At 35.3% G+C, this 17,352-nt stretch overlaps 1 protein-coding gene across 2 annotated transcripts; it reads right to left on the reverse strand.

Annotated features, from left to right (window-relative positions):
- Window positions 1–1,734: 1,734 nt before the first annotated feature.
- Window positions 1,735–16,384, reverse strand: HUA1 (floral homeotic protein (HUA1)). Of its 2 annotated transcripts, XM_079059754.1 has the most exons (13): window positions 16,230–16,383; window positions 15,952–16,145; window positions 14,058–14,293; window positions 13,203–13,256; window positions 4,017–4,094; window positions 3,875–3,937; window positions 3,573–3,785; window positions 3,439–3,476; window positions 3,321–3,367; window positions 3,118–3,233; window positions 2,563–2,616; window positions 2,351–2,491; window positions 1,735–2,071 (listed from the first exon to the last, which is right to left on the reverse strand). In XM_079059754.1, exons 1-13 carry the CDS (start codon window positions 16,319–16,321, stop codon window positions 1,931–1,933), a joined length of 1,467 nt encoding a protein of 488 aa, XP_078915880.1. In that variant the 5' UTR covers window positions 16,322–16,383; the 3' UTR covers window positions 1,735–1,930. The 2 variants fall into 2 exon arrangements, with proteins under 2 accessions (XP_078915880.1, XP_078915879.1); XM_079059753.1 differs by having other exon boundaries at window positions 15,952–16,384.
- Window positions 16,385–17,352: the final 968 nt, after the last annotated feature.

Consider the following 17,352-nt stretch of genomic DNA (forward strand, 5'->3'; position numbering starts at 1 on the left):
GGTAAGAAATGACAAATGAATGGAATTGAATTAGTTAACAATAATGTATAGCTTGCAATTTTAATTACATTGTTAATATGAGTTGTTTTCTGTCACCAAAATGCATGTTCAATAAATATATATATATATATATATATATATATATATATATATATATATATATATATATATATATATATATATATATATATATATATATATATATATATATATATATATATATATATATATCACATTGCATGAATAATTTATATAAAATTTAATGTTGTGAAAATAAAGACACTTTAAAAAATATGTTTCCCAACCACCATCAAGGATGTTTAATGTTGATCATTTAAGAATTAAACTTCTAAAAAAGAGTTTTCCCGGGTATGAATCCAAAACGCAACATTTTAATAACAGTTCAGATCGTTCGTTTGGATTAGGAACCGAGAAAGTGAACGGTTCAACTAACACTGGTTTTATGACTATTTCTTGACCAGACAAACCAGCCGATTTTAAAAAAAAAACGGTTGAACCGATTAAATTAAATGAAAACACATGGAAATGAAACATTTTGCATAACATTCTCTTAAATTGAATTAAAAACGCATGGTAAATGTTATGAAGCTTTTTGAAGTGTATGTATTCATCTAAAAATATATTTTTTTCGGTATTATACATTTTTCTTTTTGATGTATGTGATGTAAAGCTTTTGGTTGTGTTTGTTTAACTATTTGGAGTGAACTGCAACATGTTTTTAAGTGTATTTTTAATATTTAAACTTGTGTATTCAGGAAAAAAAAAACATGAAAATTCTAGAAACCGAAGATCAAACCGAAAACCAGTCAACAAACCACACTGATTCAACTAAAAAACTGGTTTTTAAAACATTACTAAAACATTCAGCTTTGTAATAGCATGTCATTCTAAAAGGAAAAAAATCCCAATTAATTATATGAATCATAATTCTTAGCTTTAGTTGTTAAGTGTGTTGACTAATTCTCTCATCCCGTTTGAAGAACATTATACATGCATGCTTTCAACATTTTACATGATCATGCGATCTATATCAATTCTTATCTAGTTATTGACATAATCTGATCATGCATTGATTCTAAGACCAACTCCAATGGACCGGCAAAATGGTGATTTGCCGGCCAAAAGAGCTCCAACCGACCACCATCTTCAACAGCAAAATAGTGATAATGAACAGTAACACACAAAAATGCTGAGACACTATTCATGAACGCCAAATACATTAACTAATATAATAATGATTTTATACACATATAATTCATTTTAAAGTAAGTAAAACTAGATTTCATCTTCATTGTTCCTTCCTTATCGCTGCCATCTTGTATTTCATTTATTTATTTTTCATAATAAAATTTGAAAGAACCTATCTCTTTCTTGATTTTGAAGAATAGAAACTATAATTGAAATGCAGACTCATTTTTACCGGTTCTTCAACTTGATTTGGAAATTGTCAACAAAGATTTTTGAGTTTAGTAGGAAAATTGGAGGATGAAAATGGTTGTTTTGAGAGGAATCGTTTCAATAAAGATGATAATATTAATTGTGAACTCACAAATAAAAAATACAAAAAAAATATTTTGTAATTAATAAATTAAAAATATGTTTTTAGCGAGATGTTTTTAGTGTATGGTTGGAATGAAAAAAAAAATATATAGTGTGAAAATTACACCATTTTAGTGTTTTTTATTGTGTGAAGGTTGGAGTTGCTCTAAGCAATTTAACATCAAAATAACATCAAGCATCGATCAACAAAAGTTTTAGCAGATAGTAACATTTTTCTTGATCAGATAAATTAAAATTCAAACCTAAAAGCTTCTCAAAATAAGAAGAAAGAAAAAGGTGATTATCAAATCAAACCACAAACATTTTAAAACATCCAAGATGAAAAGTCAAAAGGGGCAGAGTAGGAATTTCATTCTTCTTTGACATCATCGGATGGTCCTTGCGATGTTGCAGCCGCCATAACCTCGCCAGGTGGCGGGTGATCAAACCTGCATGTCACCCCATATTTGCAAGCCCCTGTCTTCATGTAGTATGGGCAGTGTATTGCACCCTGTTCAATGATGAAGGCGACAAGGACACTTATGTCTTTTTCACACGCAAGAAATCCAATGCATAACAAGTTCTTTTCCAAAAATACCCTTTGTCATAATCGAATGAAGTAGGTAGTAATCTATTAACTTTTCCACCAATTTCTTTTTTATATATGCGTTATCAGGTATGTCAAGGGTAAATATGGAATCTTAGGATGATGTTTCATGGTGTGACTATTTTTTTTGTCATGGTGCGACTATTTTTTTTGTAAAAATTTGAATAATAAAACAAGGTATACCTCTCTCCTTGGAAGACCAGCAAGAGTAAGTTTGACAGTGAGTTGGGATTCATTTGCTGACTGTGCATGTGCTGACCTGTCAATAGGATGATGATACTTGCATCTCTCTCCAAACATGCATATCCCAGTTTTCATATAATACTACAAGAGCAAATTTAGAAAACAAATAAGGGAAAAATAAAACAAAAAATTGAATTTATATAAATACTCACATCGCATTCCATCTGACCAGGCCTCTGAGGGTAGACTGTTGGACCCAAACCAAGCTGCAACAAAAGTTAAATAAAGAATGAAAATTAAATTTTTTATTTTTATTTTCATTCAATAACTTGGTTTTATCTTCTTTTTTTTTAAATAGTAAGGTCCATGTGCTTCTGTTCTTCATTGCTTTGATTTTGATATGACTATTTGATTTGGTTTAGAATTTTGGTGTTAGATCTTTAACTTTGAATTTGGGTTGGTTTGACTTTGATTTATAAGATTTGGTTGAATTCGGTTATTAGGGTTTCTCAAGGAAAGAGATGGATTGTGTTGGGGTTTAATTATACTCCTTGACCATGAAAAACAGATGCGATAAAGTATACAAGGGCAAAACGGTCATTTTCATAAATTTAACAGTTGGGCTGTTATAGTTGATGGTTCAGGGACCAAAAGTGTTGGGAAACCACTAACATAAGGACCAAAATTGTAAAAAGATTTATTTTTGGACGTAAACCAGAAAGAAAAAAAAACAGCTAAGCACAGGAATCAAATAATCTCTACTTTACCGTTGGTTGAGCAATTCGTGGGTCCACAGTTTGCATGACAGCGGAAATTGGGTTGACCATACCAAAAGTCAAATGAGCAGCAGGAGTTGACACAATGGCGCCAGCTGGATTGATTGCTGCATGAAATATTACAAAACCAATTATCAAGCAAAGATATATTCAATTTCCTCAAGAAACCATATTGATAATTGATGTAGACTTGCCATATCTCTCTGGATGATTATAGCGACAGGTGGCACCATATTTGCAACTATATCAAAAATAAATAAAATTAGGACACATTATTCAGTAACTTAAAATTAAGAAATCAAATTTCCTAACCTGCCAGTTTTCAGGTAGAAAGGACAATCCACTTCTCCCTATTTGAGCGATCAAGAAACAAGGGGTAAAGACGTCATTTTCATATTTGTAAGAAATTTTTTGAATCATGATTGAAATGTATGCAAACGTATTACCGGTCTAATGGGGAGGCCTTTTGAGTTATGCAACATGGCAGGGGTAAAAGGGGCAATTGAAAGTTCCAAATTCCCATTGCCATTTGTCCCACCACCAACTGTAAAAGCTTCACCATTACCATCTTCTACCTCGGTTGCTGTAATTGTGATGTCCTTTGGGTGATGAAATTTGCAGGTTGAACCAAATTTACATTTTCCAGTCTTCATATAGAACTGCTTACAAATAAACATGTTAAATAAAGAAATAGATGAGTAAAATGGGAAAAGTCAAAGAGTCTTTAGAAGTGAAGAAATTATTATACCACACATGGGGGCTCAAATGGTCTCTCTGGTAATTCAGAAGTATCAGTGTTTTCTAAAGCAGCCTGCAAAATTGCATCAATATAAATTAATATGGACATGAATGCAAATCAAAATGACACGTCATAGTGTAATGAAACTTACCAAAGGAGCAGCTTTATCTTTTGGATGATTGAATTTGCACCTGGGGCCAAACTTGCATTTTTGAGTCTTGAGGAAATACTGTATTGCATTAAATACCAAATGGATTGCACTAAGATGCTTGTTCATATTTAAAGTAACTTAAGGTCTCATGGCGTCAAAATATATTGCATAACATTGTACATCTTATGGTAACAATAACATATATGAGCTTCATCAATAATTAAAGTTGTTTAGATTGCCCAACCATCGAGCACAAAATGCATTCATTTAAGGCTGTGATTTGGATTCAGTGTTCTTGATTTTTACTCATTTCAATTTATTAGGTAAATCTTGCGATTTCATTGAAACCTTTCAATCACGTGTGATCATTCGATGATTATCAGTTTATCACAAATTAGGAATTTCTGGCCCCTGTAAAAGATAGAAGCATCCTTTTATAAGGATATTTCCTTGCAACTTTGAAATCATTGAATAATATTACCAGTTTCCGCTCACATGTTTAAACACTATATATTCTTGCTTTCATTATGCATCAATACGGATTGCCAGTGCAACACTTATTTATTCATGTATCATATATTCTTTTTAAAAATTTGCAACTAATAATATCGATTATTTGCAAGATTTGGAGTTATACTGTTTTTCCAGCAATTGCCTCAACTTTTTTTTTTTTCAATAGCTTATGTTTGTTTCTTTCTCCAATTAAAAATTCCATACATGCTAGCAAATCGTTGTAGGTTTATCCATCTCTAGATTCAATTAATTAGCTTGAACAATATGATTTAAATTCCTACTTAACATACTATTATCTTCTATTTAGAAATTATTAATTATTTCATTTCTTTATAGGTTCACCCATTTGATTTATACATGTATTAGAATAGTTTTCTACGAGTAGAGCGAGTGGCAATGTGGAGGATATTAGGTTAAGAATATATACCATGAATGTACGTTGGATCTATCAAAGGTTTTAAAGACAAGAGATAATAGACATCGCTTGTATTAGGAGACTAAGTTGTAGAAGGCAAAAGCTAGAGAGAGTAACGTCTACAAGTTGTAGTATTGTGGTCTAGGGTAGGCGATAAATGGAGAGGGTGTTACGTTGTCTCCTAAGCTCAAAGACAACATTGTAAAAGTTAGAAGATACAGTGACCAAGCCAAGGTAGTGATGGGAAGAGAGGTGAAGGGTTGTGTGTGCTTATGTCCCCCATAGTGGGACCGTCGTTTAGTCTTAGAGAGACTTCAATGGACATATAAGAAGAGAAAGAGATAGATGGGTACCCACAAGAGAGATAGGGGGGATCATTTTGGTACGCTCCGGGACGATGTACCAAATATTGCGCTACCATGTACCAAAATTCAAAACATATTAGACAGATTTAAAACTTGCAATCAAACAAACATCAAAAATTCAAAACAGATTACATCAAATCCAACAAACATCAAAAGTCAAAACAGATTACATAAATCTAAAACTTAAAACTCAAACATGTAACTTAGTCTGCTACTCCACCCTTTGTTTTTTTCCTTGGCCATTAACTTCGCCCTTCTCGAGATGTTCCATTCCATATCTACTAACTAGCCTTGAGCTTGATCCTTCCAAAGTTGTAGATGAACAAAAACAAGTTTGTCATTTACATATCAGTCGATTTCTCTTCACGTTATGAAAATAAGGATAAGTGCTCCAAATTCTTTCGGTTGAAGAGTTGCTTATAGGTTGTGACAATACTTTTTTTGCCACTTCGACTAACTCCGATGTTTCCACGCCATAAAGTAGACCACCAATCAATTGCTTCCATTGTAACCGCATCCATCTGAGTTGTTGGTCACGAATAAAGACCATTCTTCAAGTGAAACTTAGCAAATTGTTCTCACAACAGCCGTTCTTCGTCTCTATTTTCAGAAATGCGATTAAATGCTTCCATGATACAAATACAACTTCTTTATCAAGGTTTAATGATTTTCTACATGTTCCACCAGGTGCTAACGTTTCAAGATAACGTATATCGTAAAATCGTGGAGTTAAAGCAAATCTTAAACAATGTAATGGTATGCTCATTTTCTCCCACCTTTTCAATACAATTTATTGTACTTGAGGGAAATACGATGAATATATACTTTCCTTCATCACATCTTGGATTTCCCCCAACATACTATCCATTTTCTCGTATATTTCTCCCATTTTTGGGCCTTCACCATCACAAAATTTGATCAACACATAAATTGGCTTCGTGATGCGTAGAATATTTTCAACTTCAACCTAAAAGTCATCATCTCTGATATGATCAACAACAATCTGTCCAATTGTTCTAGTGTGTTCGTCGTCGTGTTTCACCCACTCTCTCCACGAATTATGAGCAAATGTTGTAGATAGGGCCTCTCTATAAGTGATTAACCGCTTCAACAAAATGCAGTGAGAAGTAAATCGGGTTTTTGCAACCTTCAAAAGCTCCAACTTCGAATTCTCCCTAAAAATGGACAAAGCTAGTCCATGATTCAAAAAATATTTGACAATCATTTCCCCCTTTTTATATGTCCTGTAACCAAATAAACTCGTTTGCAAAATCTTTAAAAATCAAGTTTAAGGTAGGAACACAGCATGATGGCCAGAAAATATGTTTGCATACCTTTTCGATTTCCTTTTCCGCAGCTTTACAACTGGCGGCATTGTCCCTCACAACATTGAGAACATTACTTGGGCCGACAGAATCAATCGCTAGGCCTAGAAATTCAGCACTCGGTTTACCTGTTTTCTCCACTCCAGAAAAGTCAGTTGCATACATGATTACATGAACGTAAAACCTCGACTGTTTACAGCAAGAACATTAAGCAATGGTTTATGTTTTATGTTTGACCACCCATCAAGATACGATAGATCATAGAAATATCGTGTGAATACCATGTATCTTTAAACGGTGTCAAGTCCTCAACATCTCTCACACATTCATCTAGTAGAACAGTTCTTGCTTTCTCACTTAATGGTGCTTTATTACCTTCGGGTGCCTTTCTTAATGCATTTACCATTTCACAAAATTGAGGATTCCGCAAAACATTAAATGGAATCCCATTTGCACATAAAGCCCTTACAACTTTCAAATCAACCGCACTTCTCTCCATTATTGCAAAAGATTGCTCTATCAGTTTTTTAGAGATCAAATTTGGTTTTTTTGGTAAAAAAAACTTCTTAGGGATTTAGAGACTCCAAATTTTTCAGCCTCCTTCACCTTCTTTTGCAACCTTTCATAAGTGTCTCGGTCTCTCATTACAATAGGGCCTCTTAATTTCAGCTTTTTTCCGAGTTGAGCACCAAAAAAATGAGTATAATTCGAGTGTACGAGCTAGTGAATGTTCCATGACAATGTTTACAACCCACTTTTTAGAACCCGCTGGATTTTTACTACTACCAGCACTAATGAAAGTAACTCCATCATATAAAGGCTTAGCATCTACAGTTTGTGTTTTTCGCTGTGTACCTTGACTCCCACTTGACTGACTTGTCTGATGTTCTGATCAGCCAGGGTTATTAATAGCGATCGCTACCCTCGCTATAGCGAATAGCGTAGCGTAGCTTTGCTGGGTCGCTACATGCCTGTAGCGATGAAATAGCGTGTGTAGCGATCAGGACAAAATTGATTTTTTTTTGTTTAAATCGTTAAGATACATAGCAATTAGGGTCGGAATTGGTTTAGGCGGGGAATAGTAGAGTCAATTTCGTGTCTTTCCGTCTAATCGACCTAAGATTGTACGATGGTGCGAAAATCACCAATATCGATTTTGGCGGGTTATTTCCCACTTCAGCGACAGTAGCGACAACAACTCATCTCCCCTTCTCCCCAGACGACTCCAACTACTCCAGAATCCATCTCGATTGTTCAACTTTAAAAAGGTAAGACTTTTGAATTCCTCTGTTTTTTTCTAACTTCTCGGTTTCAGACTTTAACTGATTTCTTCCAATTTCAGCTTTTAACTTCTATCTTCTGATCAATTTTGCAAGACTTCAACTTCAAAAAGGTAAGACTTCAACTTCTATCTTCTGATCAATTTAAGCTTTTAACTTCTATCTTCTAAATTATGAGATTTTTTGAATTCTATTGTATGATCTTTGATTATGTGATTCTTATGATATTGGCTTCTTTCTATCTTCTGATCAATTCAGGCATGCCTCCTGGTGTAAAAGAGGATGATATTGGCCGGAAACATGGCAAAAGAGTTGAAGGAACTATAAATTAGGTGTTGTGTAATTACTGTCCAAATGTTGCTAAAGGTGGGATTACAAGACATAAACATCACCTTGCAGGTGATTCCACTTCAGTTTGCAAATGTCTTAGAGCTCCACCAGATGTTAGGAAACTTTTTAAAGACATTTTTGAGAAACAGAAACAAGATAAAGTTGAAAGGAATCGCATTCCTCACTTTAATGATGATGTGGTGGATATAAATGATGAAGATGAAGAAGAAGCTGGTGAGGTTCCTTTCTCATTAGGCAAGAGGGTTATTTCGTCCTCCAAGTCAACCCTACACAACAAGAAAGTAAAAGGCGCTTTGGATACTCATTTAAGGCCATCCTAAGGCCATCCACTGAAACAGGGAAGAAGAAGGGGTACTTGGTGGGAACCCCCGAACATAACCAGCTTCACAAAAAACTAAGAGGTGACGCGGTTCAGAAGTTTGCCCGTTGGATGTATGATGCAGGTCTTGCATTCAACGCGGTGAAGTATGATAGTTTAGGGTCTGCACTTGAAGCCATTGCTATACATGGTCCCGGTATGAAACCCCCTAGCTACCATGAGGTACGTGTTCCTCTGTTAAAGCTAGAGAAAGAGCACACAAAGAAACTTTTGATACTTAATGAGACCGAGAAGAAGGCAATCGGGTGCTCTTTGATGGCTGATGGTTGGAGGGACCGAAAAGGAAGAGCACTTATCAACTTCTTAGTGAATACTCCACGAGGAAGCATGTTTCTAGAATCTGTAGATGCATCTTCTTATTCTCATACAGGTATTCATTGTTTTTGTTTTTTACTTATGTTTATGTTCTATGTTGTTTATGTTATGTACTTTACTTATGTTTATATTCATTGTTCTATTTTGTTTATGTTATGTACCATGAAAGATTAATCTGTTTATGTTTTTGACTGTTATTCACTCTTGTTTAGACTGTTATTGACTATTTTTGTTGCTGTTTGAACAGATAGTGTTGCCAACAATGTTAGTGCTGCCAACAATGTTTTGGCGGGGAAAATGGTGGAAGCAAAATATCCACACATCTATTGGACTCCGTGTGTTGCGCATTGCATTGATCTCATGCTTGAAGACATCTTCAAAGTGACTCATCTTAAGAAGACACTAGACAAAGCAATTACGGTTAACACTTACATTTACAACCGTGCATTGCTCTTGAATATGTTGAGAGACTTTACGGGTCAAAGAGATATGATTAGGCCCGCAAAGACCCGGTTTGCAACCGCCCTCTTAACTCTAAATTGCTTTAGGAGTCATAAGACAAGTTTGAAGAAGTTGTTCACGTCTAAAGCTTGGAACAAAAGCAGGTTCAAAGGGGAGGAGGGAGGAACTCAATGTGTCGCAACAATTTTTTCACCTAGTTTTTGGATTAACATTGATATTGCTGTCAAAGTTGGTGAACCATTACTAACATGCTTCGACTGGTAGATAGTGAAAGAAAGCCGGCTATGGGGTACATTTATGAAGCCATGGATAGTGCAAAGGAGCAGATTGCATACTCATTCAACAACAAAATTAACAAATACAAAGCTTTCTTTAAAATCATTGATGACAGGTGGAATTGTCAACTTCACCAAGATTCGCATGCGGCTGGTCACTATCTGAATCCAAGTATTTTTTACAACAACCCAGGAGTGAAAGAAGATAGTGAGGTGATTAAGGGCTTGATGGCATGCATACATAAGATGTCATCAGAAGAAGATGAGACCAAGATTCACCAAGAGCTCTCTATATATACCGGTGCAGAAGAGTTATTTGCGCAACATATGGCTGTTAAATTAAGAACAACACTTGCACCAACGAAATGGTGGATGCAATATGGATCATCAGCACCGACACTTAAGAAGTTTGCTGTGAAGGTGTTGAGTCTTACTTGTAGTTCATCAGGGTGTGAGCGTAACTGGAGTGTTTTTGAACATGTAAGTTGTTCATTTTTTTAAGATTAATATCCTTTGCACTATTTACTAATGGTTTAATTTTATTTTTGTAGATCCATTCGAAAAAAAGAAACCGTCTTGAACGACAAAACCTAAATGATTTAGTTTACATCAAATATAATCGAGCATTAAGGAGGAGGTATGATATGCGGGATATGATCGACCCGATCATCTTGGAAGACTCACACATACATGACCCGTTTGAGTGGTTGGCGAGTGATGATGATGGTCTCGTGTTTGAGGGTGATGACTTGAGATGGGATGTTGTGGCAGAGGCTATGGGGGTGGATGAGCCGGTTCATCTAACTAGAAGAACAACAACACCAGGTGGGAGGCAAGGTGGTAGGCAAGGGGGGATGCAAGGGGTTGTTGGGGTTGCTGAGTCAAGCTCACAAGGTAGAGCTAGAGCTAGACAGCCCCATTTGGTAGATGAACCTGAAGAGGAAAATGATGTTGGGGTTTATAAGGAGTTTGTTGAAATAGAGGGGGAAGATGAACTCGTATTTGAGGAGGATGAGGATAACGATTAGTCGATTAGTGGTATTTTAGAGTTTAGACGTTTAGAGTCATAACACTCTCTTTTGTGGTATTAGAACTTAATTTTAGACTTTAGAGTCTAAAACTAACCAATCTTTTATGGTAAAAATCTTTTGGAACTTAATGTTAGCTTAATAGAACTGGTACTTTTAGTTCTATGTGTTATTTTTAATTGCTGAATAGGTGCAGGTAAATAGTGTTTAATTTTATATAAAATCACAAAACATGAAATAGTTGTCGCTATTTCATCGCCATCGCTACGTAGCATATAGGTGGGTTGTCGCTATTTCCTCGCTATCGCTATCGATAACCTTGTGATCAGCATTCTCGTTCTTTGTCTTTTTCATCGCCAAGATCAACATAATCATCTTCTTCCTCTTGGTATTGTTGTGATTGTTGTCCTCCATTATCTTCCTCACAGGTAATAGTACCTCTTTTCTTTCCAAAAACGATGATTTTGTAATCAGAATTCAAGAATCAATATAAAGCATGAATTTTGTTTTCGATGCTCTGGAAATACAATTGAATGAAAATTGTGATGGAATGGAAGCCTAAAATAGGCCTAAATACAGAACATGAAATCAATTTTTGGAGGGTCGCTCGTAATTTGATCGTTGCAGAGAAACGCAATACGTAACAGAGACGCTTGACTCTTCAAATTCCCACTCATGTACCCAATCGATTACAAATGCGTTTTGGAATTAGGCAAGTTGCGATCGGAATAGCATCGGGTACGTTGGAGTTGAAATTTTGGAACGCCAATTTCAACTTTAAAAACGTGAACCCGAGCATCTACAAAACACGTCCGTACCACGTTTTGGTACGAGCAAATTGGTACGTAGATCGCGCCTAACCCAACGATTTATGTGACTATGGGTAAATAAAATCGCTTGAAGGAGTTTTAAAAGTGTAGTGAAGACGATGAAAGAGATAGGCAAAAGAAAGATGCATGAAGGGTCGAGGCCATACATAAGGGAAAAGAAAGTGATGGTTATAGTTATGGCATGACATACATGGAGATGTATAAGAGATTAGACAAAAAAGAGATTGGTATCTTTGAAGCTAGCAAAATTCAGAGAAACATGACAAATAGACAGACAAATCATTAGGTATTTTAAGGACAACATTTGTGTCTAGGAGAACGATGAGGCTATTTGATAGAAAACAAGTCATATATTAACATAGGGCAAACATGGAGGGACCCGATTGTAATATTTATATTTTCATTTTTGCCCCTGTCTAGTAGTATCCTTAGGCTAGTATAAATAAATGTAGTCTTAGGAGTTTGGATCAAACGGTCTTTTGTATTTAGAGTCATCAGCTAAAGCTTGGGCAAGAGGTCATCTCTTTTGAGACCCTCTCTGAATTCTCTCTCTGAATTAGGGTAGGAAGGATAATCATTTGATTAACTTCACCGATTTGTTATTTTGTTATTTCCATTTCAAGTTCATAGTAATCAAGCATTCAATTCCCTGTTCTTCATCATAGTTATAAGATTCCTATCAATTGGCTCCATTGCCCTTCAAACCTCTTCTTCATGCGTGAATCATGGTGCAACCAACTGAATCTGAAATGGAAACCTATCTCCAAACCAGAATGGATATTCACGATTAGAAAATTGAAGTTCTAACTAAATAGATGCAAAATCTCACTCGATCTATTCACGCCATTAAGGATCTCATGAACGATCTCCCAAAATCCTAGAGAAGATGCTGACGAGATCACTACACAAGGATCACAAATTATAATCGGGAACTCTTCGACGATGCATCCACAGGGCACCAAAATTACGGGATCACTACACAACGATTTCCCAAAACGAAGGGAAACAACACATACCTGATTCGACGATGCATCCACAGGGCACCAAAATTACGGGAGTTTCTTTTGACGGAGAAATTAGAGAGGGTGTTAAAAGACCATTTCTTGATGGTAGTGAAATAGATTTAGTGTTGGATATATATCTTATGGCTTCAAGTTTAACACAAACAAATGGTATTTTGGGGAGAGGGAAGTGCTCCCAGGGTTCACCAAGTGTGTCTGTTGGCAAAGAGATGCTTAATTTTGGTCTTAAATCGAAGAAAATATCAAAAAAGAATCAATCATCACACGCCACATCTCTCACTTAAGTCTTTTTTCAAACTACTTTAAAAAGTGATTGAGTCATAGGCATTAGCTAGTATTATCCCTAAGCTAGTATAAATAAGTGTAGTCTAGAAGTTTGGATCATTCAGTCTTTTGCATTTGGAGTCATCGGTATTAGCTTGGCAGGAGGTCATCTCTTTTGAGACCCTCTCTGAATTAGGGCAAAAAGGATAATCATTTGATTAACTTCTCTGATTTGTTATTTTGTTATTTCCATTTCTAGTTCATAGTAATCAAGCATTCAATTCCTTGTTCTTCATCATAGTTTTAAGATTCCTATCACAATTAAAAGGAAATGGGGTTAACTTTCTAGAAGTTCAACATACCGGACAATCTGGCGCTTCAGGTCTCTCCGGAAGGGCTTCACTTGTAGTCGGGACCTGCCATTTAGAGCTAAAAATCATGCCAATGTGCAAATAAGAAAAAAAAAACATGATCATATACCACACAAATACTACTGTGAACAAAAGAAAAACATATGATCAACAAAATAGTGTCAAGTACAAGTAAAAAGGTAGAGTTTCAACCAACAATGATAAGCAATTAAGAAATAACAATGCAATCAAATTTAACCAAAAAGAACACAGTGAAAATAAAACTGACACGTAAACAACTAAAGGGTTATGACAAAAGTTCATGTAAAAGTTGTACAAGTTAAAGTCAAAAGTATGTGGTTATTTAGGTAGCTAACCATATTAGAAAGAACACCTAAAAGTCCACATATACAAGTCTTATAAAAAGCTTGACAGCATGAGAATGCATAAATACTAAACAGATACCTATATAAAATATTAGACAATAATAATAATGACATAGCCAGTTAGTTTAGTTTCTGTATTGACGCTAAAGGACATTAGAACCTGACCCAGATAAACCACACTACAAAATAACCCATTGTTTTATAAATAAAACCCAGTATCACTCATTATAAAAATAACCCATTACTTTATATGTATAAATTTATATGTCAGCTCTACAAAGTAGTACATTATAAAACTATCAGCAGATAAATATAAGATAGTAGAGTGTAAACATATGTAAGTATAAGAGCAGCATACAGCATTGAACAAAAAATATAAATACGTTGTAAACGCAAAATATAGTTTGTTTATAATAATGTATAATTAGATAGATAGATAGATAGATAGATAGATATAGTGAAAATAACGATAAAAGGTCACCTCTTTCCAATCAGGGATTCCACCCTCAGGGACCCACATAGGATGGTCAAACTTGCAGCTATCTCCAAACTTACAAGTTCTTGTAAGCATATAATGGGCACAGTCCTTTTCTCCAGGCCTCTGTGGATACACAGGCAGCAAACTGGCTGTAGCCTCGAATCTAGGCCGCTTCATTAAAGGGTTGCTAGAAAACCCAAGCGTATTATGGGCACCAACAAGCGACTGATGATATAATGCTAGATAGATAGTAGACATATATAAAAAAAAAGTTATTAAGTAAACATATGTCATATAACTTATTATATATCATTAGAAACTAGCATATACTTATATTATCAAAGAACCAAAATGCCAAGTTAATGAAGTAATTTGTACTCTATGTATCTTGGTAGTGTATAATAACACAGTCAAGGTTTTGGTTTTATAAAATAGAATAAAGTATCTATAGATTTTCTCAAAATTTGTCATGACTCATATATAAAAACAAATATAAACACATATGTGTATGTGTGCATAAGGATACATGCATACTTTTATATATACATATATGGGTGTGTGTTCGTTATGTTCTGAAGTTACTGTTTAATATGACAAAGAAAAATAAAAATAATTAACATTTAGTTATAAAAAGATTCCAAATTTATTTCAAAGGTTACAATAACAAGTGTGTGCGAGTATAAAGACACTGTTTGAAATTAATTTTATATGCATAGAAACACATAAATTATATCATAAAGTTGATTTTCACCCAATAGGTGGAGAACGCTAAAAAGGAAATAACATAAGTAGGGTTATTACATAACACATACATTATATATGTAAGATGGATAACATTAAAACCTGATTGCTATCATGGTTTTATACGAGTCCAAACTACTGAAAAAGAATAATTCATTTTGTCCTCTAGTTTTTTCCCTTTCGCAGTCAAAAACTTAAGTTTGTTTTTCTTTTAGCTTTTGTTTCTAATTTTGCAAATTATGATATCTTATCCTCTTTCGGTAAAATAAATACCAAAACTGTCACATGTGTATCCCAATTCTCGTATCATACCATCAATTTGTGGTCTAGTTATAGATTAATATGATTAGATCTATTACTTTATAACTGCAAAAGTATTTAAGAATCATATTCGGTGAATATAGTACCCACAGTTACGCATCCATCCATTAAAACCGACACCAACTTTAAATACTACTTTAGACCAAAAAACTGGCACATACTACTTTAGTCCAAAATTAAAATACATTATATTCTTACGTAGCTCCTTTGTTTTTTTCTAAATAATACTTCTAAACGTTACACTTCAAGATCATAAAATGTATGACATTAAGCTAAAAATGTGTCAAGGTTGGGAGAGGGTATGACTTATGAGATTAGGCAGTAGGGACAAAAAAGAAATGATCATATGCTTCAAGTTGTACATACTACATAGGTATGTGGACATGTTCAGATAATCTCATCACCCTTTGGGTTCTATTATAGTACTTGACATATCACGTATGGTGTTTATCCTTGTTAAACTTTCAAACAGTATCTGCAAGAATAGATCTCATTCATCCTACCATGAAAGGGTGATTAACAATAAGTCAGCTTCTAACAAAAGTTGCAGCGATAACAACTATTAACAAGAAGCTCTTCATCCCATTTAAATGCACAATAATAACAAACCCCCAAAATTCAAGTTAAGGTGGTCAAAGTTACAAAATTTCAGGACACGATTGCAATAGAATCTTGGAAAATTTTAATTTAAAACAACAGGTTGGCATCTGTTTATGAAACTGGGGAACAGGACTAATGTTTGGGTCGTATGAACTTAAACAGACGGATTTTTTCTTGTGAGCGTGTAAGAATAGTTATCGGAAGCGATGTATATAAATAATTAAAAGATCCATACCTTCAGTAGATGAACGCTTATAGCCTGCTAATATAGATTCAATCGAGGTTGAAGAAACCCCTGCATCAACTCCAGGCGGTCCCGGCCTCAATGCTTCTCTCGCGGTCATTCTATCGGCCGCCGAGTAACCACTGCCGTTGGTGTCCTTGTGGTTGTAGAGCATGGAAGGACCTCTGTCGCTGATAGATGAATAGCTGAACAGATTGGAAGACGATGACAAGGGATCTGAACCAAAAAACCTAGACGAACTAAGGTAGGAGGGGTCCGAAGGCACGTACTGCTCGGCGATGGATTTGGACGTGTAGATGCTGGACGAATTGGATCCTCCCCCGTACCCGTAGGAGCTGGAACCGTACAGCTGATTCGCCATTCTAGAGGATTGAATGAACAAACCCTAGAATGCACGCACAATAATCTTGTCCCTAGGTGCCAACCAAATTAGACTTTGTCTCAAAAAACTTTTTTCATTTTGCAATATTTGAAAAAAAAAACATATATCATTAACTAACTACATAAATAGTCTCTTGGTAAAGTTGAATGTTTGGTCATCGACTTTTTTTAGATTTCAGAGCATTCTCTTCGTTTGTTTTTATGGTGTGTCGGGTCCCTACATTAATTAGTTGTTGACCTCGTCCGTTAAGCGCCCTATGTACCTTGTACACGAGGGGTATTTTCGTCATTTAACTCAAAAACCTTATACGAATGTCAAGACCCCTACATATCATTCCCTCTCTTCTAATCAAATCACATTCATCTCTCACATACCTTTATTTCTTCTTCTCTGCAACTATCGATCAAGATGACCAAGCTCTGGTCTTTCATACACATATCAGGGTCAAACCCTTGTCTTCCATGCAAGAGTCACAAAGACAATTAGCATCCTACATAGTATAGTAAGAAGACTCACCTCAGGAATGTAGTCAACGGCTAACAAGTTCACACGGTCGAAATGTGGATACTACACACCTCCTAATGAATCATACAAGGTAAAACTACCCAATTGACTAAAAGTCAACTCATGTCAAAAAGTCAACGGTCAAAGTCAACTTCAACTACCGTCCACGTCATGGCCAACCAATGGCTACGTCGTGGTCATTTAATTTCATCCCGATCAAAAATTGCTTACCACGCCGCAGCAGATATGCTACCACGTCATGGCAGAAACGATAACATATAGTCGCTACCGAACCGGTCTCCATGTTGTGGAAACCGTATAGGGACAGCTTAATGGATTAAGCTCTTAACTTCTAATCTCAAGGGCTTCCAAAGCTCATATCTGAATCTCCACAAGGTCTCGATGGTAAAGTTTAGAACTTTATCTATTATGACACCCCATTAAGGCAATATCTCTACTCCAAAGTTCTTAATGATTGCACCAAAGTCATAAACACCAAAATGATT

The sequence above is a fragment of the Lactuca virosa genome, chromosome 7 (assembly GCF_052849685.1).
Source record: "Lactuca virosa cultivar CGN04683 chromosome 7, Lactuca_virosa_CGN04683_v6, whole genome shotgun sequence".
Classification (NCBI taxonomy): Eukaryota; Viridiplantae; Streptophyta; class Magnoliopsida; order Asterales; family Asteraceae; genus Lactuca; species Lactuca virosa.

Excerpts from the sequence above, each read along its gene's own strand:
- HUA1 (XM_079059753.1), bottom strand. The coding sequence starts at position 16,321 with ATGGCGAATCAGCTGTACGGTTCCAGCTCCTACGGGTACGGGGGAGGA. Across the intron at positions 14,294-15,951 it reads TAAGCGTTCATCTACTGAAG|CATTATATCATCAGTCGCTT; the intron begins GTATGGATCTTT and ends CTATCTATCTAG. Across the intron at positions 3,786-3,874 it reads CATTTGAGCCCCCATGTGTG|TTCTATATGAAGACTGGAAA; the intron begins GTATAATAATTT and ends ATTTGTAAGCAG.